The sequence below is a fragment of the Corvus hawaiiensis genome, chromosome 29 (genome assembly GCF_020740725.1).
Source record: "Corvus hawaiiensis isolate bCorHaw1 chromosome 29, bCorHaw1.pri.cur, whole genome shotgun sequence".
NCBI lineage: Eukaryota > Metazoa > Chordata > Aves > Passeriformes > Corvidae > Corvus > Corvus hawaiiensis.
Window position 1 is genome coordinate 1,610,015 of NC_063241.1, and position 23,712 is coordinate 1,633,726.

The following is a 23,712-nucleotide window of genomic DNA, read 5'->3' on the forward strand; positions in this document are numbered from 1 at the left end:
ACTCACCCCACAGGAGCAGCACCACCTTCCCGGCCATCCTGGTGTCCCCGGCCACCCGGGCTGGCTGTCACACGTTGCCGGGGCAACCGGTCCCCTGGGTGGCGGGCAGGATGCGAGGTCACGTCTCATCCCCATGTGTTGGTGGCCCTTGGTGGGGGCAGGGTGGTGGAAGGGTGGTGGCAGGGTGGAGACACAGCAGGGGACAGGCTGGGGACATGGTGGGACATGGTGTTCCCAGGAGTGGGGGGCTCAGGGGATGTGGGCATCTCAGGATGGGTGTCCCAGGGGAATGGGGAGAGAGGGGAAGTGACAGGGAGTGGCTGTCTGGGGAATGGGGGTCCCCATGTGTCAGGGGGTGCTGGGGATGGGGGTCCTGAGGGAATGGGAGGCAAAGGGGGTGGGGGGAAATGGATGGAGATGCTGGGCGACAGGAGACCCAGGATAGGGCTCCGAGAAAAGGGGGACACAGGGAATGGGGCTGCCATGGTCGGATTCCCAGGGGAATGGGGGTCCCAGGGATGGGCAGTGCCTGGGGGGGCCCGTGGGTCGCAGCTCCTTCACCGGGTGCCTCAGATTTTGGGGTGACTCAGGGCCCAGCACGGCCACCCCGGGGCGCTCATTACCTGGGGCAGCATCACAGGGGGGTCCTGGGTAGCTCCGGTTCTGTGTCCCCCCCACCCTTTGGCTTTTTCCTCTTTATTTCTGTTTTATCCTTCATTTCCTCACATTTGTGCCACTCTGCCTCACCCCCCAGTGTGCGGCTCAGTGATCCTGGGGAGCTCCTGAGCAGGGAACGGGTTGGGGTGACCCTGTGCCGGGGGAATAGGGGGTGTGGGGGTGCAGAGAGGGGTGGGGGGCAGTGGGGGATGGGGGTGTTGGGCTGTGCCCCACAACACTTTCACTTTCTCTCTCCGGCAGCAGAAGGAAGAGGCCGTTTGTGCTGAGAGTCAGAGGGGGGCGGGTTCTGACCTGGGGGGGCACATCCAGAGGGGTCCTGTCCTGGTGGAAAAGGGCTCCTCAGGTGTAGTGACGCCTGGGTCTTGTCCCAGGCAGGTCCTCATTCTGGGGGTGCCACGTCCTGGGGATTCCTGCCCCAGAGGTGGCACATCCTGGGGACCCCTCTCCCGGAGGGCCCTGAGCATTCCCGCTGGGGCACTGTGACCTCCCGGGTGCCCCAAATTCCAGCCTTCCCTCTCATAACCGGCCCCTGACAATGGTAACTGCCAGGCTACATTTGGTTGAATTCCCCTCATTCCCAATTGGTTAAGACAAAATCCTACATCCATAGGATAAAGGCACAAAGCTTTTCCCACACCAATTTTTTCCCAGTAAACAAAAATCAACTCAGCCAAAATCAAACCGACACTCTTACAAAATCCTCTGGTTTATAGAATCCTTTTAATCGTTGGTCTCCCAACAGGTCTCTCACAATAAAAACCCAAACAAATCACAAAGAAATGAGACTTTTTGGTTCCCTTTTGGAGCCCATTGGTGCATCCCACAGCCGCGTTTGCCTGTGGGTAACACGGAGTGGGAAATCTCCCTGAGTGTCCAACAGGTGCATGGGATTGTTCCCTGTCTGCTGGGCAGCAACCCAGCCCACAAGGATGGCTTTTCTTGGGCCATATTTAGGAACTCTTCCCATTTTTCTCATTGCCACCCTGAGACTTGATTGACTTCCCATGGGTTCTGCTGCCAAAAGGGAGCAACTCTGTCCATCCTGGGAGCACTGCACAGGAAGCTGTGGAAATGCCCATGTGTCCCTCAGGGTCTGATTCCCTGGTAAATCCACTCCATCCTACTCTGAATTCCCCTGCCTGGGCACTCCCTGCTCCTGCTCCCACCCCCCGTTCCCCAGATCCACGGGTGGAGCCATGGCTTGATATTTCCACACTTCTCCCTCTCGTGTGGCGGCCACAGCCAGAACCCAAACATTCTTTCCAGGAGCATCCAAAGGGCGGCAGGTTTGAGCCAGGAAGGAGGAGGGTCCCGCTCAGGGTGCTGAGCAGCTCCTTGTGGGATTTGCCTGAGTTTTGGGGCTCCCTCAGTGCCTTGGGCAGAGGGACAAAATGATCCATTGCTGCATTTCCGGGCTGCTTCCCTCGCAGCTGCCCCTGCAGGGGTGGTTTCCAGCCAGCCCTGCTCTGCAAACCATCAAAGGCCCTCGCTCGCAGAGCCACTGCTTGGGCTCCCCTTGGCTTTTGTGCTTCTCGCAGACCTGAGCAAACCACAGCCACGCCTTTTCCCCCACACAATTCTCACCTTGCAGCAGCTCTAAAGCTGCGAGAGTCAAAGCCCAGGGGGCAGGGGGGACCCTCAGGTCCTGGCTGCCCCTGGGGCTGGCCAGAGCAGGGCTGGCCAATGCCCATCCCTGCGCAGTGGGGCTGTGGTGTGGCCTGGCCCCACACTCAGATGGCCACTGGCTGCACGGAGGAGTTTGGGAGCTGCTTCCTGCCTGGGGCTCCATTCCCAAGCTGCTCTTGCCGCCTCAGATCCTGCAGGGGATGAGCGAGAATGGAGAAGTCTGGAATAGGTTTTCTCCCAAAACCAATAAACCCAAAGTGTCCCAACCCCCCAGGACGGAAACCACGTGGGGGGGGCAGTGGGATCAGGAGGTGGGAGGCAGCCCCACCACAGCTCCAGCCCCCCCACATTTGTGGTGTCTCAGTGGTGTGGTATCAATTTTTGGCCAAATCAGCCATTTCCAGAAGGAAAAAAGCTCCATTTTTCCATGCGGGTGTTGAGGCAGAGGGGGCAGGTTGGTGCTCAGGTGTTGTGGGCAGAGCGGGGCACAGCCAGGAGTGTCCCGTGCGTTTCATCTGCAGGGTCTCATCCATTTCCTGGTTGCCAGCGCTGAGACCCTGCCAGGGCTGGGGGCTTGGGGTGGCTGTGGGAGGTTGTGGCGGGGTCTGTGCCCTCGGCGACTGACACCCATCCCCTGTCACCCCCACTGGCACCCCGTGGGGCTTCTCACCCACAGAAGGGTCACAGGGGGCTGCAGGATGGGGAAGAGGGGCTGCACCTTGGGGGATCCCAAAGGGGGATTGGGGGCTCCCAGAGTGGAGGGGAGCGTCAAGGGGAAGGGACATAGAAGGGACAGGGCAGCCCCAAATTTGTGCCCTGCAGAGGTCACAGTGTCCAACCAGGGACAGTGGGAGCCAGCAGGGCCCTTCCAGGACAGGGGTCCCCAGGATGTGCCACCACTGGTAGAGGGACCCCCCCCAGGAATGTGTCCAGTGACCCCCCCAGCACCGCCATCCCCCAGGACAGGACCCCCCTGGCAGCCGGGATGGGGCAGCCCTGGGACAGGATGCCCCCAGGACGTGTCACCCCCAGAACAGGGACACCTCTAGGACAGGACCCCTCTGGATGTGCCCCCCCAGGTCAGAACCCGCCCCCGTCTGACTCTCAGCACAAACGGCCTCTTCCTTCTGCTGCTGGAGAGGGAAAGTGAAAGTGTTGGGGGGCACAGCCGGACACTCCCATCCCCCACTGCCCCTCCACCCCTCTCTGCGCCCCCGCACCCCCTATTCCCCCTGCACAGGGTCCCCCAACCCATTCCCTGCTCAGGAGCTCCCCAGGATCACTGAGCCGCACACTGGGGGGTGAGGTAGCGTGGCACAAACGTGAGGAAATGAAGGACAAAACAGAAATAAAGAGGAAAAAGCCAAAGGGTGGAGAGGACACAGAACCGGAGCTATCCAGGACCCCCCTGTGATGCTGCCCCAGGTAATGAGCGCCCCGGGGGGGCCGTGCTGGGCCCTGAGTCACCCCAAAATCTGAGGCACCTGGTGAAGGAGCTGTGACCCACGAGCCCCCCCAGGCACTGCCCATCCCTGGGACCCCCATTCCCCTGGGAATCCGACCGTGGCAGCCCCATTCCCTGTGTCCCCCTTTTCTCGGAGCCCCATCCTGGGTCTCCTGTTGCCCAGCATCTCCATCTATTTCCCCCCACCCCCTTTGCCCCCATTCCCTCAAGACCCCCATCCTGGGGACCCCCTGACACATGGGGACCCCCATTCCCCAGACAGCCACTCCCTGTCACTTCCCCACTCTCCCCATTCCCCTGGGACACCCATTCTGAGATCCCCACATGCCCTGAGCCCCCCACTCCTGGGAACACCATGTCCCACCATGTCCCCAGCCTGTCCCCTGCTGTGTCTCCACCCTGCCACCACCCTACCCCCACCAAGGGCCACCTACACGTGGGGATGAAACGTGACATCGCTTCCTTCCCCTTGGTCCCAAGAGCCGCCAGACAGGGGACAGGTGGCCCCGGCAACGTGTGACAGCCAGCCCGGGTGGCCGGGGACACCGGGATGGCCGGGAAGGTGGCGCTGCTCCTGTGGGGTGAGTGCCCCGGGCACGGGCCTGACGCCCCGGGGATGGGCCCTGGTGAGGCAGAGAGTGATGGGGAGGGGGCACAGGGGGTCTGCGGGGTGCCCTGAGGTCCCCAAGGTCAGCAGAGCCCGAGCATGGGCATGGACCCCTTAAATGTGACCAGAGTGGAGGGGTGGCCATGGGGACAGGAATGGAGGGAGTCGGATGTAGCAAAAGGAATGTTGGGGCCGGGGCAGCTGTGGGAACAGGGCCAGGGGGACAGGGATGCAGGGACAGGGACAAGGGCCAAGCACCATCAGGATGGGCCACGGAGCCAGGTGCCATTGGGATGGGATCATGGGCAGAGGGCTGTGGGGACAGGTGCTGTGGGGTGGGTGGAGGTGACTTGGACAAGCATGGGGTGTCCACAGTGTCCCCATGTCCTGCCTCAGCCCAGGGTGACAGAGGTGTCCCTGTCCTCATGACCTCTGTGCTAAACCGGTGACCCTGTGGGGAGAATTTGGGGACAGCCCCACACTCCGTGCCCCGGGTGCTGCTGTCCCTGCGGTGCCACTTGCCCCACCCAGCCCTGTCCTTTCTCCCTTCCAGCCCAGACCCTCGGCCTCGCTGGTGAGTCCTCGGGGGGATGCCACGTCCCCACCCCGCTGTCCCCATCCCGCGCTGGCCCTGGCAGGCTGGTGTCCCCTGTCACCCGCAGGCGCCCAGACCACCCAGCTCCTCGTGGATCCCCCCTGGACACCGCCGATGCTGTGGGACCAGGTGACACTGACCTGCCAGGGCTCGGGCACCACCACTGCCACCACCTGGTACAAGGACGGGCAGCGCAGGCGGCTGCAGGGACCCGACTGATTCGTTGTCACTGAGAGTGGCACCTACCAGTGTGACAGACCCGGCACCGAGTGCAGGCCCTCTGTGAGCGTTTCCAATGATGAGGGGGATCATTAATGATCAGCGTGGTCCCCAGTGGGTCTGGGTGGGCTCCACTCCGTGGGTGGCTTCACACCCCTCATGTGGCGAGAGCCTGTCCCCTGTATACAGGGACATCCCAGTGCATCCCAGTGCACCCCACTGCATCCCAGTGTAATAGAACCCTTATGGCAACAAAAGTGCCATGGGGTTACCCCTGGTGTCCCTGGGATCCTCCCGTGCAATGGAGACTCCCCCCAGAGGTCCCCGGTGCCATGGGGACCCACCTTGGACCTGTGTCAAGCCCCTCAGTGCGATGGGACCCTCCTGTCCCACAGACCGACTGGTGCTGCCGGTGCCGGCGTGGGCACTGCTGGAGGGGGACACGGTGACACTGCACTGTCGGAGCTGGCAGAACAAGTCAGTCACCGGGATGCAATTTTACCACCAGGAGAAGGATCTGGGAGGGCCCCTCAATGGGACAGAGTTGTCCCTGTCTCCCCTGCAGCTGCACCACGGTGGCCACTACAGCTGCAATTGCCAGATGGGAACCAACCGGCTGGAGTCAGTGCCAGTGACTGTGACAGTGCACGGTGAGCACCCCCACGGCCGCCGCCCCAAATACTCTGATTCCCCCACTCTCATCCCCAGCAGGTTGTGCATCACCCCATCCCCCTGCTGACACTGCACAGTGAGCTCCCCACAATCCCTCACCTCAGCACGCCCTCCCCTGCTGGCTCGGGGTGTGTTGCAGTGGAGATACTGCAACACGCATATATCAAACCAGGAGTCCCGTGGAAAGGAAATATATATGGACAGACAGATTCTTGATAGCTGTTTCAGAGATGTTTATTTCTCCAGCCGCATGGCCGGGGCTCTGCCCAGGAACTGCTCCAGTCACGGGACCAAGGGTCCTTCTGCCCGCGCAGGGAACACAAACCAACCAGTGGGAACGAGGCTGAGCAGAGGCAGGGAAACCCCGTGTCTGTGCCCTCAGGGCCCCTCTCCCAGGGCTACACGGCAGGGGAGGGACCCCAACACCTCACCCATTTTATTTTAATAAAAGGAGAATGAAAACAACTGGATAAACATAACAAGAACAGTTTCAAAACAAAACAAGCCACCCTCCTGAGTCTTTAAATGTCCAAACAGATTCTGTGGAACATCTTAGGGCTGACACAAGGGAGACAGAACTCTGAGCATGCTTTGTGGGGAAACTGAGGCAGGAGAGGGTTTAACTTCTTCCCTTCCCCTTTTCATCCTCCACTCGGCATTGGAAAGGGATTTTTGGGGAAACAGTTGGCAAAAGCATGGTTTTGTGAGGGAAACCATGGATGAAAAAATGGATTGGGAATACACTGGGGGTAATAGGACATAGGGTAAAAGGGAAAGGTGGGATTAGGAAAGGGAGACTGTAGGGGGGACTTACAATAGAGATACTGTCTAACATGACTACGATTTTTTGCATATCTACTGCCTTTTACAGAAACACCATCAGGCCCAGTGACCTGCGATGCTTGTAACCCTTTTCTCCCTAGCACAATTTTGAATTCCACCACCTCTCCATCTCCCAAGCTTGGGATGTATTTTTCAGGGTTATTCTTTTTAATAGCAGTTCTATGCACGAATATGTCTTGCTGGTTGTCACACCTTGTTATAAAACCATAATTTTGCTTAACATTATACCATTTAACTATCCCTAAGGTCTTAGTTACTATGATCTTTTCGTTTTTCCGAGTGGCTGCTGTTTTCTGTCTCGCTGCGTCTTTGCTCTCTCCTTCGGTCGCTCCCGTGTTGGAATTGTCGGGGCTGCTGGTGCCTGCGCGCTCTTCCCGGGGTCACGTTCGGGGCCGCGCGGGCCGGGCCGGGCCGCGCCGCTCAGTTCTCCGTGCGTCGCCTCCTCTGGTCGCAGCTTCGCTGCCACTGCTGGACGCTGCACCCACATCTCGGCCGGGCCCCCGAGCGATGACTCCCCCGCGCCCTGCTCCAGCGCGTGTCTCGGCTGGGTGCGGCTCCGCTCCACCGCCATCGCCGCCCGCCGCCGCCCACGCGCCGCCCCTCTCGGTCGGACGTTCACGGGGCTCGTTCCACCACGCGCTGCGCGCGCCCGGGCGGGCACCGCCGGGTCCCGCCGCGCCTCGCTCCGCCACCGACACTGCAGCTCGCGTGGCTCCGCCCGCGCACGGGAACTGCCTCGCTGCTGCTCGCAGAGCGCTCGGTGCACGTGGCCTGGGCCGCACGGTCCCTGCGCCAGGCTTCCCTTCGCCAGGACACAGCTGACATTGCTCAACAGTCTCGGTAACTAAATAATATTCACGAAAATATTCTTCCATCGGCATATATTTTGACTCCAAAATTAACTGTGTCCAAACAGTTTTCCAAAAGCCCTTCGTAAGAATTAAATCCCAAGAAACATAGAAAAAGTTCTTAAACAACCATGCCAGGAAGTGTTTCAGTTCTTTTTGAGCTTGAATCAAGCTAAAATTTACAAATCGTTGTTCAAGAATCATTTTAAGTTTAAGATAAATGTCCATATGCGGCTCTGAGAGCCAAGAGTCTTCCCACGGTTCCTCCATAGTTTAGATATGGAATAGCAAAGCAAAACCAAGAAGAGGAATCCAAAGTTTCCAGGGTTTACTCACACAAATCAGTCGCTTAGGGATCGGGGATCGTTCTGCTCTCAATTCTCCACCATTTGTTGCAGTGGGGATCCTGCAACACGCATATATCAAACCAGGAGTCCCGTGGAAAGGAAATATATATGGACAGACAGATTCTTGATAGCTGTTTCAGAGATGTTTATTTCTCCAGCCGCATGGCCGGGGCTCTGCCCAGGAACTGCTCCAGTCACGGGACCAAGGGTCCTTCGGCCCGCGCAGGGAACACAAACCAACCAATGGGAACGAGGCTGAGCAGGGGCAGGGAAGCCCCGTGTCTGTGCCCTCAGGGCCCCTCTCCCAGGGCTACACACCAGGGGAGGGACCCCAACAGGGGTGACCACCCCCACCCCATCTCCTTCCCAGAGCTCTTCCCGGTGCCGGTGCTGGAGGGTTCACCCAAGCCCACCGAGGGGTCCCCCCTGAATCTCAGCTGCCTCAGCACCCCCAGCCCCCTGCGGCCCCGAGCCCCCCTCCTGCACCTCTTCTACTGGCACGGGCGGTTGGCAGGGGGCCCGCAGGGGTCCCCGCAGCTCCTGCTGCCCGCCGTGGGGGTCTCCCACTCGGGGAATTACAGCTGCCAGGTGCGGTCCGAGCGGGGGCCGTGCGGAAGAGCAGCGCCCGGCTCCGTGTCACGGTGCGCAGTGAGTGCGGGGATGGGGGGCCCATCAGTCACAGCAGCCCCCATCTCACCCATCCCATCCATCACATCCCCATCCCAACCCACTCTGCGTGACAGCCGCTGCCACCGTGGGTCACAGTCCTGGGTGATGAGGACCTTCTGTCTCCAGGTGGAAGCACGCACAGAACCCCTCATTCCCCAGCAGTGGCTGCAGGGGTTGCTGGGTCCCTGTTGTTCCTGCTCCTGCTGCTGGGAGTCACCATGAGCTGTCAGTGGTGGCAACACAAGGGTGGGTGACAATGGGGGTGGATGGGGCTCCTTGGTTTGGAGAGAGGCCCCAAGACTGGGGGGCCATGGGGTGGCACCCACAGCCCCTGACATGGTGGGGACTGAGCCCCAGTGACCTTGGCTCTGACTGCTGGGATCTTTGGAGGGGTCTTCAGGGACTCCTGGATCATCCTGGGGCGGGGGGTTCTTGAGGAATACTGGGGTGGCACTGGGAGTTGCTGGGGTCTTTGAGGTGGTCTTGGAGGGTTTTACAGGGATGTTGAGGGCTCTTCAGGGATTCTGGGGCAGTTGGGGGGGGGGGTGGATCTCCCTGCCGGGCTTCGGCTTCTGGGAGCTCAGAGGTCACAGGGAAGTCAGCGGTATCGGGGTGGTTCAGGGTTCTGGGGGCTTTGGGGGTGTTTGGAGGTTCTGGAGGCAATCAGGAGTCCTAGGGGGGGTTGGATGACCCAGGGTCCAAGGAGGGTTCAGGAGCCCTGGGGACCCCACAGTCATCCTCCCACCTTTCCTTGCAGCAGCCAGGAAGCCCCAGGACAGGTGAGTGGGGGGCTGTGGCCATGGACCGCCTTTTCCCTCCTCTGCAGATACCCTTCACACCCCCTTTTGTCCTGCAGGGCCCCCCCGGAGCCTTCAGGCCCCTGGCAAGAGGGGGAGGTGCTGTACACCCACATTGTAGGCACTGGGCAGGCAGGGGGTGAGTACAGGGGAGGGATGGGGACACGTCACCCATGGGTGTCACCCCCCCCTCCCAGGTATCCACAACCAATATCTCTCACAGGATCCCCGTGCACCACCCCACCCCAGGACCTCCAGGTGACCTATGCAGAGCTGCCAGGAGCCCACACAAGGCCGTGGGAACCCAGTGACATCAGGGACAACAAGATGTGATTCTGGGGCCACTAAAGGGGCACTGGGGGGCATTGGGTCCCCCATTCCCCCTCAGTTTCAGTGGTTTCCCAACCTGTCTGGGAAGGTGGTCACAAGTTGGGGGAGGGGAGCTGCATAGGGTGGCCAGTGCTTCCCCTTCCTCCTTCCAGTACCAGCAGGGGTTCCTCTCTCCCACTTCCAGTACCCCCAGTGGTTCCCCACTCCCCATCCCAGTACCCCCAGTACCACAGCGACTTCCACATTCCGCTCCCCGCAGTACTCCCAGTACCATGTGAAGCTCTCTGCTCCCCTTCCCAGTGTCCCCAGTACCTCCCATTCTCCCTCCCACTGCTCCCACAACCCCCAAGAGCTGCTTAATCTTGTTCCCAGTACTTCTCTATTGCTCCCAGTACATCCAGATGTTCCCCATTCTATCTCCCAGTCCCGCTGTACTCCCAGTGCCTCTGCATTCCCCCTCCCAGTACTCCCAGTACACCCATGCCTCCCCACCTTTGCTCCCAGTGCCAGGGGGGCACAGGACCCCTTTCCCTGTCATTGACACCAAAATGCAGCTTTTTTGGTTAAACTGGCAGAATTGGTGTTTGTTTGTTCAGCTCTGTCGGGCTTTAGGAATGGGATTCTCCAGTTTTGGGCTGCCACTGAAAACCAGGGGCTGCTGCTCCCTCGCCCTCCCAGTGGAGGCACAAAAGGCAAAGATCCCAAAGGGCTGAGAGAAGAACAATTTCCTGCAAACTGCACTGAGAGAAGGAAACCAACAGCAACAGCACCAAGATTCCGAATCCAAAGGAATGATGTCCACGGAAAGCCCCCGACAAGGAACAAACCCCAAACGCTTCCCCCGCACGTTTCCTCCACCAGCAGGAATCTGGCAGGGCCCTGGACCTTCCTTGCTTTGATGGCCAAAGTGGCCTTCAGGAGGCTCTGGATTCTCTTGGCCCCTTTCCCAAACCCTCGTCTGCCGTGCTCCCCCACACCATGATGTCACCAAGGCCCTGGGGGTGTTCCGGAGCCTCCCCCTTTCCCAAGGCAGTCGGGATCAGTCCATGGCACAGGGTGGGCTGTGTTTCCAGTCAGTTCCAGGGGCTCTGGACGCCCCTCCAGGTCAGGGCAAACTGTGGCCTGCCCTCTGCTGCCACAGGAATGGGGACAAAGGCATTGCCAATGTCCATGCTGGCACCACTTGGCTGTCTCGGACTCCAGCTCGCCCTGGAGTGCCGGCATGTCTGGCACAGCCGCTCTCAGTGGGGCTGGCACTTGGTTCAGGCCCCCACAGTCCCTGTCAGTGGCCACTCTCCACTGGACTCATGCTCTGGCCATGTGGGGCTCTTGAAGGCTCAGCAGGTCTGCCTGAGCACTCCCAGCTCTCCAGGTCATGGCTCATCCCAGGCATGGCGTCCCGCAGTCCTGCTCGGTGCCGTCTTGCCGACGGGGCCCTGTTGTGGTGGCCATCACTCCCTGTTGTTCGTGCACCCTCAGCAGCCCCACAGCAGAAGGGTCCTGGGAGACCCCAGGCCAGGGATTGAGTTTTGGAATTCCCTCTGTCTCCACAGCAGCTCTGCCAAAACCCAACAATGCCCTTTGGGCTCCCTGAAATACCCGCTCCAGCACCTGCAGCCCCTCCTGCCACTCCCTCCTCCTGTGCTCGCTGCCTGCAGGGCTGTTCCTCTCCCAGCCCTCTGGCTCCTCTTGGCTACTGCAGTTGTATTTCTGCCATGCCTTGGATTTGCCCTTCCCAGCTCAGGGCGGCTCCAGGCCCACTACTCTGGCCTGTTCCAGCACACGCCTCTAGTTCCAGGATCTTTGGGACATTGCCATGGCAACAGTCGGTCCCCACACATCGCGACAGCGGCTTCGGAGGCGCAGTCACAGTCGCTTCGGACACCCCGTGACAGTCCCGGCACCCGCAGCTCGGTGGCAGCGGGGCCCCTTCCCAGTGCTCTGGGACCACCATTGCGGTCCCTCCTTTCCGCGGGCTCCACGCCGGGGTCTCTGCTCCCCCGCCATCCCGGGGTCTCCCCTCGGCCATTTCGGTCCCTCCCCCCTCGGTGCTCCCCTGTGGGCTCCTGGTCCCTCCATCCCAGCCCCTCCCAGCCAGTGCCCCCCGGCTCCCTGTGCCTCACCTGAGCACCCTGCGGAATTCCCGGCGCTCCTGCTCCACCTGTGTGGCCAGCTGCTGCTCCCGTGGGCCGCCTGCTCCAGCCGCTCCCGCCTCAGCCGCTGCTCCAGCTCGGCCTTCCCGGCCGCCCAGCGCCAAGCACCAGCCACATGGCAGAGGCGCTCAATCATCCCCAACACCAGCAGTGAGCACCACACAACCTTCCCGGCAGCCAAAAAAGCTCCTTCTGGCCACAGCTGAGGGCACTTGTTCCTCAAAATGTACCCAGTGCTGCCTCAGGATCCCAAAATGCCCGCGAGAGGCAGCGGAGCCGTGTGTTTGTGCACAGGGATGCTTTAGGAGCACGGCTGACCTTTAGGAAGCCCAGCTCTAATTGCAGCACCTCATTAAGGGTCTGCAGCACCCAGAGCACAACGCGGGCATTGGCCCAAGCAGCTCCAATTCAGCCCCGTTTTGACCTCCCAAGCCACTGGTCCCGGCCCACGCTGCCCCTTTGCTGCAGCTGCCTTTTAAACCAAGACGTTCTTTTTCTCTGGGTATGCGCATGGGAGAAATATCTGCCAGATATTCTCAAGAGGACAAAAATACACAAACACATTAGGGATACTCAGGGGTCCTGTGGGGAATTGAGGGTCCAGTGGGCTTTCAGGATTCCTGAGGATGGATGAGGGCCCCTGGGACCTCAAAGTCACCCCTCCAGTTTTCCTTTGCAGCCTCCAGGAACCACAAGGAAAGGTGAGTGGGGGGCTTCAGCCATGATCCCCCTTTTACCCAAACCCCCAGGACCTCCCATTCCCTTCCACACAACCCCTTATTCCAACAGGGCCCACCCGCAGCGCCTGGCACCCCTGGTGGAGGAGCCTCAGGTGACCTACATGGAGCTGCTGGGGCCGCACAGGCAACCGTGGGAACCCAGCGACATCTACAACAATCTACAACGAAAGCTGTGACACTCTGGGAAGTGGGGGGCACTGGGAGGCACTGGGGGTGCCTCCTCCATGGCTCCTGTGGTTGCCCATCCTTCCAAGGGACATGGTCGTGAGTCAAGGGGTGGCTGCACAGGCCACCCAGAGCTCCCCATTCCCTCTCCCAGTACCCCCAGGGGCTCCCCCATCCCCTTTTCAGTACCTGCAGGGGCTCCCCAACCCCCATTGGAGTGCTCCGAATACCCCCAGTGACTTCCCCATTCTCTCCCCACAGTGCTCCCAGTACACCCAGGGCTTCCCCATTCCCCCTCCCACTACCCCTGTCCCATCCTGCTGCAAAAGGGGGAGTCGGGGAGAATCTTTTTTGTTACATTTCTTGGACAAAAATGAAGCACAAACACGGCAATGTTGTATCTGAGAACTGTTTCTTGATGAAGGAGGGTAAATGTTCTTAGCGAAGGGGGATAGCAAAGAGAGTAGAGAGGGGAAAAGACAGAATCAGAAACAGAAGACAGGCACAGCGTTACTGCAAGAACCCCGGGCGCTCTGTCGGCTCGGCAGATGCAGCACATCCTGCGCGTCCTCAGCGAGCCCGCGTGGCTTTTGTGAGGGGCTGGGCGCGATTCCCAAGCAGCTGTGGCAGCGCGTCTCCGGTGTTGGCGAAGAACGGCTGCGGTCCGGCTGCTGTGGGCCGGCTGCCATGGGCTGGTACTGCGGGTTGGTACCGCCGTGGGCTGGTGCGGCACGCTGGTTGCAACGCGGGCAACGCGGGAAACACGGCGGCGGCTGAGGCTGGTGCAGGCCGTGCCCGCTCTGTCGGGGAAGCGGCCGCGCACCGGGCCATCGCAGCCATGAGCTGCCTTGCGGGAACGGCGAAGCAGGGCAGAACAGGTGCGGACAGGGAAGCCAGGCCGCAGGAGGAAAAGGCAAGGGGGGATGTCTTGGGGTGACTTGATGTTGTATTCCCTATCGCTGCTCTATGCCCAGGAATTAGTTGGATGCCTTTCTATGCTTTTAAACTGAGCCTAAGCATAGAGAGAGAAAACTGAGCAAACTTCTCCAAGCAGTGCTTTTCAAGGACACAGAGAGAGATAACACACTCTTGTTGTCTGCATTTTTTTTCTTCTGTGTTCTGCTGCTGTGGGAGGGGAGAGGAGAAGCGCCCTGCTTGCTTGTTCAGCCAGCTTTCGGTTTTCTTCTTCTCCGGAGAGAGACGGAGAGTTGAACTTTTGTTTTCCTGGGACTTCGGTCTTTTTCCTTTTTTCTGCTGGACTGTTTCCACATCAGAATACATCAGGAGGAATTTCCACTGAAGCCTTGGCCCTGGAGGTGGGCCCACCACCCCGTCCCAGCTCCAAGGATGGGGAGAGAGAGAGACTATGGAAGGACTCTGAAATTTTCCCAGGTTTTCCCTCTACAGCAAGAGGTTTCATTATTTAGCATTAGTCTCTTTTTTTTCCTGTGTCTTTGTTAAATAAATAGTTTTTATCTCTTTCACTTTCCTTCAAGGAAAAAGGGTTTTTCCCAAACCTGGTGGGGGAGGGATGGTTTGGAACCCGCCTTCTCTCAGAGGATGTAGTTCTAAATTTGGCCAAACTGGCACAGGGGAGGAAGGCCAAGCTGAGTGTATTGGGTTGACCCTGAGTTGATGGACAGTCTTTAAGACCAATTATGCTTCTCACAATTTACATATTTAAACCGCACAGAAAGGCGGGACTTCCCCTTTTGTCGGAGCTCGCTTGCTGGGAGGTGGGGGGGCTCCGAGCCTCCCGGCCCCGCTGGGCCGGGCCGGGGCCACTGCCCCTTTCCCCCTTTCCCATCACTGCAGCACGGACCCTGGGTCGCTGCAGGGGAACTGTCCCAGAGCCGCAGGCAGCTAAAACCAGCCATGGACTGCTCACAGCTAAACCCATCCAGCGCGGCTTCTGGGGACAGACGGGTCCCTCTCCTCTCCATGCGGAGCCGGCGGAGTCAACGGGAGCCGGCAGAGCCTCCTGTCTGCAGCCAGCACACTCCGTGCTGAACTGAAGAGGACACCACGCAGCCAGCAGCACAGAGGGAGCGAGGCTTTCTCCACCGTAAAGCCTGAACAAGAACACTCTTCAACGTGGCGGCTGCGGAGTCAGAGAGAAAGAGAAGTGAGTCATGTGAGACGGAGCTGAGCATGGCAATGGGAGAAAAGAGGGCGGTGCCGCGATTCTGGCGCGCAGCTTAAAAGAAACCTTCTTGCATGCCGTGGTAAGAAGCTGTAATACCACAAACTGTTTGTCTCTTTAATCCATTTGAAGAACATGGGGGGATGGAGTATCTTTGTGTGCCTGTGAAGATTGTGAAGAATGCCTATGCCAGGCTATATAGAAGTAGGAAGAGGCTGTTAGAGACTTGTGGCGAAGAAAAGCCTTTGTGTGCAGGCCAAAATAACTTATCCTTAAAAAGATGAATAACCCCATGTGATGGCCCATGTTTTGTAGTGTGAAGGAACTGTGAGATTTTTCATGGGAGAGATGTTCTACACACAGCAGATTGTTTGTTTCCGGGCGGATCTGCTGTTAGTGGCAGTTTGGGAACCACGTGCAACTGAAGGAAAACCCTTTTTTCCTTAAGCATAAGAGAGAGACTTTTCAAGAACTGCAACACTGACTAACATCCCATGTTCTGTTATCCCTTGTGTGAGCTGGGTAAAAGGAGAGAAGCGCTGGGGGGGGGGGATTTGCTTTAATTTTGTTTTGTTCTTTTCTCTTTACTTTTAATTCTATTAGTAATAAAACTCTTTCATTGTATTGTAACTGTTTAAGGTTTGTGCCTGCTTTGCTTTTCTCCTAATTCTTATCTCACAGAAGGAAAATAAGTAAGTAATGAATATTTTGAACCAAAACCACTACATTTAATTGGTGTTTCCGCCCGGTTTCGAACTCAACCCGCTACACTGAGCCTCCGAGCAAGCCCCTGATCCCTCCAAGAAACCCAAAGTAAAATGGCTCCTGTGTGAATTAACTGCTTTTATGTGCTAAGGTTCCTCCCACAGCCCCATTTCCTGGGCATTTTTTGTACCGGACATTTTTCCAGGCCTCTGGGCATCAGTCCCACCGGCCAGTGCGGAGTCACTCACAGCCCCATCATGGAAGCTTTCTCTCCCCTGATCGGCTGTCAGCTGAAGCCTCCCCGGGACAGGCTTCCCATGACGTGTAGAGCCCCTAGAGTAATTTTCCACCTCATGTGTAACATATCTTGAGGCATAATGAAAATCAGATTGGTTCCTCTCAACCCCCATGCTCCCAGTGGTTCTGCAATCCCCCTCCCAGTGCTCCCAGTACAGCAAGTGGCTTACCATCCCCCCTGCCAGTTCCAAGGGGGCACAGGACCTGGTTCCCTCCTCCTGGGACAAAAATGCATCTTTTTGGTTAAACTGGCAAAAATGCTGTTTGCTCGTTCAGCTCTGACGGGCTTTAGGAACGGGATTCTCCAATTTTGGGCTGCCACTATGTCTTGGTTTGAAAGACACATGTCTGCCCAGGAAGGTGGGAACCTCCCTTGGGATGGAGACTACGACCCCCTATCCTCCGAATTATTGCAACTGTGAAATTATGGGGCTTTCAGGCCAAGATATGGGAACAGGAATAAGAGTTCTTGACTAATGAGTGTATATATGTACAACAGGGCAAAGAAACAACAATGGCAGCAACAGTAAACAGAACCAGAACCCAGGGCCAGGACCAGAACCCAGGGCCAGAACCAGAACCCAGGGCCAGAACCAGAACCCTGGTGCCAGAACCAGACCCTGATGCCAGAACCAGACCCCGGGGAAAGAACCAGAACCCAGGGAAAGAATCAGAACCCGGTGCCAGGACCACAAACCCGGTGCCAGAACCAGAATCTGGTGCCAGGACCAGAACCTAGGTGCCAGGACCAGAACCCAGTGCCAGGACCAGAACCCAGTGCCAGAACCAGAACCCGGTGCAAGAAGAAGACCTTCTTGCCAGAAGCAGACCCAGTGCCAGAACCAGAACCAGGTGGCAGAACCAGACCTCGGTGCCAGCACCATACCCAGTGCCAGCACCAGACCCAGTGCCAGGACCAGACCCGGTGCCAGACCTGGTGCCGGTACCAGATCTGGTGCCGGTGCTAGACCTGGTGCCAGACCCGGTGCCCGCACTAGACAAAGTGCCGGTGCCAGACCCTGTACCAGACCCGGTGCTGGTACCAGACCTGGTGCTGGCGCCTCTCCCGCCACGGGCCCTTTCCCCTTGCTGCAGTTCCACTCACGGCCTCCAGGGGCGCCGGCGTCTCCCGGCCAGGCAGGGCGGGTGCGGTGATCCCCCTCCCCCCCCCCGCCAGCAGGGGGCGCTGTGGCGCGAGCTCGGCCCTGTCTCTCCCTCACGCGGCGATGGCGGCGCAGCCGGCGGGAGGGATGGAAAAGCGGCTTCCTTTACAAACCCCAAGGGCAGCCAGGCCCGGTGCCCCTCGGGATGGTGAAAGGGGCTGCAGGAGGAACCTGGGAGCAGCAGCTGGGACAGCATAGGCCAGTGGAGCCTGAAGTGGCAAAACAAAATGCAACAGAAGCTCCGCAGCTGTAGCAGGAGCCGTGGGGTGTCCCGGCAGGCAGGCAGTGCTGGGTTAGAGTGTAGTGAAAAAACCAGAGCAGTGGCAGAAAAACGGCGGGGCTGGGCAGTGGCAGGCCGGCTCCCGAAGGCAGCCAGGAGAGGCTCCCTCGGAGAGGGAGGGGCTCGGGACCCCAGGTTTTCCCCTGAGGCACCCGAGCAGATGGTGAGGGTCCTTTTCCAGTGGGGTCCGCTGTTAATAAGGTCGTAGTTCAACAGCTGCTCTTCCGAGCAAAGGCTCACCCACAGCAAGGGAGAAGCAGGACAGGGCTGGACTCTGAATTCTCCCTGCGCTGAGCAGCAGCTCGACTGTTCCCTCTGATCCCCAGACCAAGAGAGAGCTGGAGCTAAGCCCACCCCTCACTCCCAAGCCAAAATCTCTCGGTATCTCTGCCCTTCCAAAGAGAAAAGCTCCACTGGCTAAGAGGCTTCAGCCAGCTGCAGCCCTTCCCCACACCTTGGCCACTTCTTTTGTCTCTCTAAAGTATGGTCGTTACTGTCTCTTAACAACAAATGGGAGAAAATTCTCAGAGAGAAAGAAAACAAAAGGAAAAATCCTCACCTCCAACACCCTAAAAAGCAGGGGCGGCTGGGGACAGTGGGAGCAGACAGGACTCCCCCTGCACAGGGCTCCCCAGGATGTGCCACCACTGGGAGAGGGACCCCCGCCAGGAATGTGTCCAGAGACCCCCCCCAGCACCGCCATCCCCCAGGACAGGACCCCTCTGGCTGGCATGGGGCAGCCCTGGGACAGGATCCTCCCAGGACGTGTCACCCCCAGCACAGGGACCCCCCCAGGACAGGACCCCTCTGGATGTGCCCCCCAGGTGAGAACCCGCCCCCCTGTCTGACTCTCAGCACAAACGGCCTCTTCCTTCTGCTGCCAGAGAGCGAAAGTGAAAGTGTTGCGGGGGCACGGCCAAAAACCCCCATTCCCCACAGCCCCCCTCACCCTCCTCTCTGCAGCCCCTGCACCTCTAGGATCGCCAAGCCAGAAACTGGGGCGGAGGGAGAGGTGCAAGAGTGAGAAAAATATGGGAAAATTTTGAATAAAGAGAGGAAAAAGCCCTGGGTGAGGGCAGTGTAGCAGACTTGGAGCACCATGGGGACATTCTTTTGGGGGGGCTGTGCTGGGCCCTGGGTCACTCCAAAATTTGAGGCACCCAGTGAAGGAGCTGTGACCCACATGCCACCCAACCGCTCCCTGTCCTTTGGACCCCCATTCACCATAGAGCCAAACCATGGGACCACCATTCTTTATGTCCCCCCTCCTTGGGACCACCATGCCAGGCCTGTCATTTCCTCGGATCTCCATTCCCCACCACTCCCCTACCCTTGATCCCATCCTATTGTTCCCCATTGCCCCAGGATCCAGAGTCCCACAGGGCCCCGCATTCTCCAGCTGGTCCCATCCCTGGGATCAGCATCCCATGACCCCAAATCCCTGGAGCCCACATTCTCCTGGGAGCCTCATCCCTTTGTTCCCCCACCAAGGGGACCCCCATTCCCCAGAAGACCCATCCATTGTGACTCCCTCTCCTCAGGATCCCCATTCTCTGGACCTCCTTGGGGCACTGTGACCTCTGGGCTGCCCCAATCTGGGGGGGGTACTCTGTCCCCTCTACTCCCCCATTTGACAGTCCCCCCCCATTTGGGAAGCCCAAATTCCCCTTTGGGAGCCCCTAAGGGGCAGCCTGACCCTCCAATCCCACATCCCTCCAAGACTCTTGCATGAGTAAGAAGCCCCGATGGGGGTGACAGCGGGGGGTGAGAGGGGCTGGGTGTCATTAGGGGAGGAAACCCTAAAAACCTCCAAAGCCCACCCCCACACCTCCTTCAGGGTCTCAGTGCTGGGAACCAGGCAGGAACGCTCGTGACCGTCCCCTCCTCTGCCCACAACACCCGAGGACCATTCTGCCCCCTCCCCCGCAGCACAGTGTAACCTGCAGGTATTTTCCCCTGGAAATGGCGGATCTGGCCCAAATTTGATGCCGCAGTGCTGGGACCCTGTAAAATGGGGGGGGGGGGGGGGTTGTGTGAAGCTGTTGTGGGGCTACCCCGCCCCTATCCCCACATTCCCCCCCTGCCATGGGGTTTCTGTCCTTAGAGGTAGGGACACTTTGGGTTTATTGGTTTTGAGAAAAAACCTATTCCAGACTTCTCCATTCTCATTCATCCCCTGCAGGATCTGAGCCGGCAAGAGCAGCTTGGGAATGGAGCCCCAGGCAGGAAGCAGCTCCCAAACTCCTCCGTGCAGCCAGTGGCCATCCAAGTGTGGGGCCAGGCCACGCCACAGCCCCACTGCACAGGGATGGGCATTGGCCAGCCCTGCTCTGGCCAGCCCCAGGGGCAGCCACGACCTGAGGGTCCCTCCCCCCCCCTGGGCTTTGACTCTCGCAGCTTTAGAGCTGCTGCAAGGTGAGAATTGTGTGGGGGAAAAGGCGTGGCTGTGGTTTGCTCAGGCCTTCGAGAAGCACAAAAGCCAAGGGGAGCCCAAGCAGTGGCTCTGCGAGCGAGGGCCTTTGATGGTTTGCAGAGCAGGGCTGGCTGGAAACCACCCCTGCAGGGGCAGCTGCGAGGGAAGCAGCCCGGAAATGCAGCAATGGATCATTTTGTCCCTCTGCCCAAGGGACTGAGGGAGCCCCAAAACAAAGGCAAATCCCACAAGGATCGGCTCAGCACCCTGAGCGGGACCCTCCTCCTTCCTGCCTTACCGTGGGCTGACGCTGCCCGCATGCCCCGCACCCACCAAAGCCGCTCTCTCACTGCCCTCCACCGACGGATGGGGAGAGAAAGGTTTTTAGTAGAAGCAGGAAATTGGAGAATCCCATTCCTAAAGCAGGAGAGAGCTGAACAAAGAAAGACCATTTCTCCCAGCTTCAGCAAAAAGCTGCATTTTGGGCCCCGCAGAAGTCAGTCAGGTCCTCCAGTGTCCCCCAGCGCCCTCAGTGTCCCAGCACATTCCCGTAGATGTCGCTGGGTGCCCGCGGTCGCCCGTGGGGTCCCGGCAGCTCCGCGTAGGTCACTTGGGTATCCTGGGGCGGAGCGGTGCGGGTGGGCCCTGCAGGAGACCCTGGCTGTGGCACCTGTGTGACACCCCCCGTGGGTGACGTGTCCCTGTGTGTGTCCCACCCCGTACTCACCCTGCGTCTGCTTCGTCCTCATGACGTGGGTGTACAGCACCTCCCCCTCCTCCGGGGGGGCCGGGGGCTCTGGGGGCTCCGGGGGAGCCCTGCAGGGATGGGGGATGTGTGAGTGGGGATGGAAGGTCTTGGGGTTGGGGTAAAAGGGGGGGGTAATGGCTAGAGCCCCCACTCACCTTTCCTGGTGCTTCCTGGAGGCTGCAAAGGAAAGGGGTGGGGGTGACTATGGGGTCCCCAAGGCCCTGACCACCCTCGGGAATCCTGAACGCCCACAGGGCTCTCAATTCCCCCCAGGAGACCCCAGCATTCCTGGAGTCCTCCAGAACCCCTGAACCACACCAGAGCCTATTGTCCTGATGCCCCCAGAGCCCCAAGGCCGGCAGGGATGGGCACCCTCCAAACTGCCCCAGGATTCCTGAAAGAACCCCCAGCATCCCTGTACGACCCTCCAACACCACCCCAAATCATTGAGGACCTCAAGCAAAGGTCACTGGGGGCTCAGCGCTGCCCAAGTCAGGGGCTGTGGGTGCTGCCCCATCATCCCCACATTCTCGGTGGTCTCCCAGCTCCCCAGGGCCCCCGTTGGCCCCATTGTCACCCACCCAGGCGATGCCACCAGTACCAGCCCACAATGACACCCACGAGCAGGACCAGGAACAGGAGGGACCCGGCAACTGTTGCAGCCACTGCTGGGGACAGAGGGAGACGCATCAGGGTCACCTGTCACTGCGGGGATGCTGCAATCCCAATGACCCCGAGTGACCCCACCTGTGTCCCAGTGTCCCCGCGGTGTCACCGTCAGTGCCAGCTCGGGGCTGAGCGCCCGGAACACGCGGTGCCCGTCCTGTCCCAGCTGGTTGGTGGCCACGCACTGGTAGGTGCCGGAATGTCCCACATGGACGTCCCCGAGCTCCAGGAGGGGACCCCGGGCCACCTCGGTGCCGTTGCGCAGCCAGGTGAAGGTGACAGGGGCTGAGCCCACCTGCACCGAGCAGCGCAGGGTCACGGGGTCACCTGCGCGCACCGGCTGTGCCAGGGCACCGGGGCTGATGGTGGCATTGGCCACGGGCACTGCGGGGACAAAGATGGGGTTGGCACCTGGCCAGGGGGGATGGGGATGTCATGGGTGGGGTCACTCCATTCCTGAGGGTCCTGCTCACCCAGGACGAAGACATTCAGGGGGACACTCTCGGCCACACTGTCCCCGTTGCTGGCCCGGCACTGGTAGTGGCCGCTGTCATTGTCTCCAACGTGGCGCAGCTCCAGGTGGGGGCCGGTGCCCAGCAGTTCCCATGAGTCCCCCCGGTGCCAGGAGAAGGACAGGGGACCTGTCCCCGTGGCCACGGCGCAGCTCAGCACCAGGCGGTCCCCCAGTGCCACCTGTCCCCCGGGGGGCTGCGCCGACACGGACACCCCGGAGAGCGGGACCCCTGCGGGAGAGGCAGAAAGGGAATGGGGGACTTGGGAGGGGTGGGGGACACCAGGGACCAGTGAAGGACTCAGGGTGGGAGAGGGTCAGGGAGGGGTGGCGGGACCCCACTGAGGAAGAAGGGGGCCAAGAGGTGGGGCGGAAGATCGGAAGGGGTGGAAGGGACCCCAGGGAGGTTCATGGAGGGGCAACCTGGAGAGGATTGGAGGGAACCACAGGGAAGGTTTTGTGGAGCCAGACATGGATGGGACCTGTGGACCATGGAGGGACCTAAGTGAGGGAGAGGTGTACCTAGGGAGGGGTGAGGGGACCCGGTGAGTGATAAAGGGACAGATGGGAGTGATGGGGGACCTCGAGAAGGTGTCATGGAGGGCTGCAGGGAGCCCAGGCAGGACTAGGGGACCCGTGGCGGCTGTCGGGGCCCCCGCGCCCATCCCCGCACTCACTGCGCACCGTGACGCAGAGTCGTGCGCTGCTCTTCCGCACGGCCCCCGCTCGGAGCGCACCTGGCAGCTGTAATTCCCCGAGTGGGAGACCCCCACGGCGGGCAGCAGGAGCTGCGGGGACCCCTGCGGGCCCCCCAGCAACTGCCCGTCCTGGTAGAAGAGGTGCAGGAGGGGGGCTCGGGGCCGCAGGGGGCTGGGGGTGCTGAGGCAGCTGAGATTCAGGGGGGACCCCTCAGTGGGCTCGGGGGGACCCTCCAGCACCGGCACCGGGATGAGACAGGGAAGGAGATGGGGTGGGGGAAACGTGACCCCGAGCCTGCTGTGAAGGGGCTGTGGGGGTGCTGAGGTGTGGGGGTGTCGGGGTGTCAGGGTGGCGGCTGTGGGGTGCTCACCGTGCACTGTCACTGTCACCGGCGCCGACACCGACTCCTTCCGCCCCCGGGACAGGCTGGATTCCACCCAGCCCCTGCAGCGGTAGCGGCCGCTGTCCTGCAGCTGCAGAGGGGACAGGGACAGCTCGGTCCCATCGCGGAACAGCTGCAGTTGTTTCTCTTCGCGGTAGAAGGACACCCAGGTCACTGGGTTGTCCTGCCAGCCCCGGCAGCGCAGTGTCACCGTGTCCCCCTCCAGCAGCGCCCGTGCCGGCACCTGCAGCACCAGCCGGTCTGTGGAACAGGGGGTGTCCGGTCACACCGTGGGGTTCCGTGGGGTCCGGATGGCACCGGGACGCAGGGATTGGGTCACCCCCAGCACACCAGGGGTCCCCAATTCCAACACGGAGCTCCGCTCGCCCTGGGATGCTCTGGGATGTCCCCGTGTGCAGGGGACGGGCTCTCGTCACACCAGGGGGGTGACCCATGGAGCGGAGCCCACCCAGAGCCCTCGGGGACCCCGCGGGTGCCAGGCTGGGGACACCCAACCCCCCTCACCATTGGAGACGTTCACGATGGGGCTGCGCCCGGTGCCGGGTCTGTCACACTGGTAGGTGCCACTCTCGGTGACAACGAATCGGTCGGGTCCCTGCAGCCACCAGCGCTGCCCGTCCTTGTACCAGGTGGTGGCAGCGGCGGTGCCCGAGCCCTGGCAGGTCAGTGTCACCCGGTCCCACAGCACCGGCGGTGTCCAGGGGGGCTGCACGAGGAGCTGGGTGGTCTGGGCGCCTGCGGGTGACAGGGGACACCAGCCTGCCAGGGCCAGCGCGGGATGGCGACAGCGGGGCGGGGACGTGGCATCCCCCCGAGGACTCACCAGTGAGGCCGAGGGTCTGGGCTGGAAGGGAGAAGGGACAGGGCTGGGTGGGGGTGGCACCGCGGGGGACAGCGGCACCCGGGACACAGAGTGTGGGGCTGTCCCCA

General features: G+C 60.3%; 1 protein-coding gene and 2 long non-coding RNA genes across 13 annotated transcripts in view; 1 reads left to right on the top strand and 2 right to left on the bottom strand.

The window, feature by feature from the left end:
- Positions 1-1,379: 1,379 nt before the first annotated feature.
- LOC125318167 lies at positions 1,380-2,652 on the bottom strand. The gene is made up of 2 exons (XR_007200286.1): positions 2,263-2,652; positions 1,380-1,741 (listed from the first exon to the last, which is right to left on the bottom strand). It is a non-coding gene; the product is annotated as an uncharacterized LOC125318167 (long non-coding RNA).
- A 1,346-nt stretch (positions 2,653-3,998) lies between these two features.
- On the top strand, positions 3,999-5,121 carry LOC125318154. The gene is made up of 3 exons (XR_007200274.1): positions 3,999-4,350; positions 4,930-4,950; positions 5,039-5,121. It is a non-coding gene; the product is annotated as an uncharacterized LOC125318154 (long non-coding RNA).
- Positions 5,122-20,232: 15,111 nt separating this feature from the next.
- The window catches only part of LOC125318084 (Fc receptor-like protein 2), a 185,965-nt gene continuing 182,485 nt past the window's right edge, over positions 20,233-23,712 (bottom strand). For 3 of the 11 annotated variants that reach the window (XM_048288473.1, XM_048288479.1, XM_048288483.1), the window contains 5 exons: positions 21,251-21,553; positions 21,085-21,171; positions 20,659-20,680; positions 20,483-20,571; positions 20,233-20,400 (listed from right to left, as the gene is read on the bottom strand). In XM_048288473.1, the coding sequence (XP_048144430.1) occupies positions 20,285-20,400; positions 20,483-20,571; positions 20,659-20,680; positions 21,085-21,171; positions 21,251-21,553 (617 nt within the window). In that variant the 3' untranslated portion in view covers positions 20,233-20,284. Of the gene's footprint in view, positions 20,401-20,482; positions 20,572-20,658; positions 20,681-21,084; positions 21,172-21,250; positions 21,554-21,642; positions 21,913-22,749; positions 23,023-23,286; positions 23,518-23,605; positions 23,627-23,712 lie in introns of all 11 variants that reach the window. The other 8 variants (XM_048288494.1, XM_048288498.1, XM_048288478.1 and 5 more) reach the window with 6 other exon arrangements.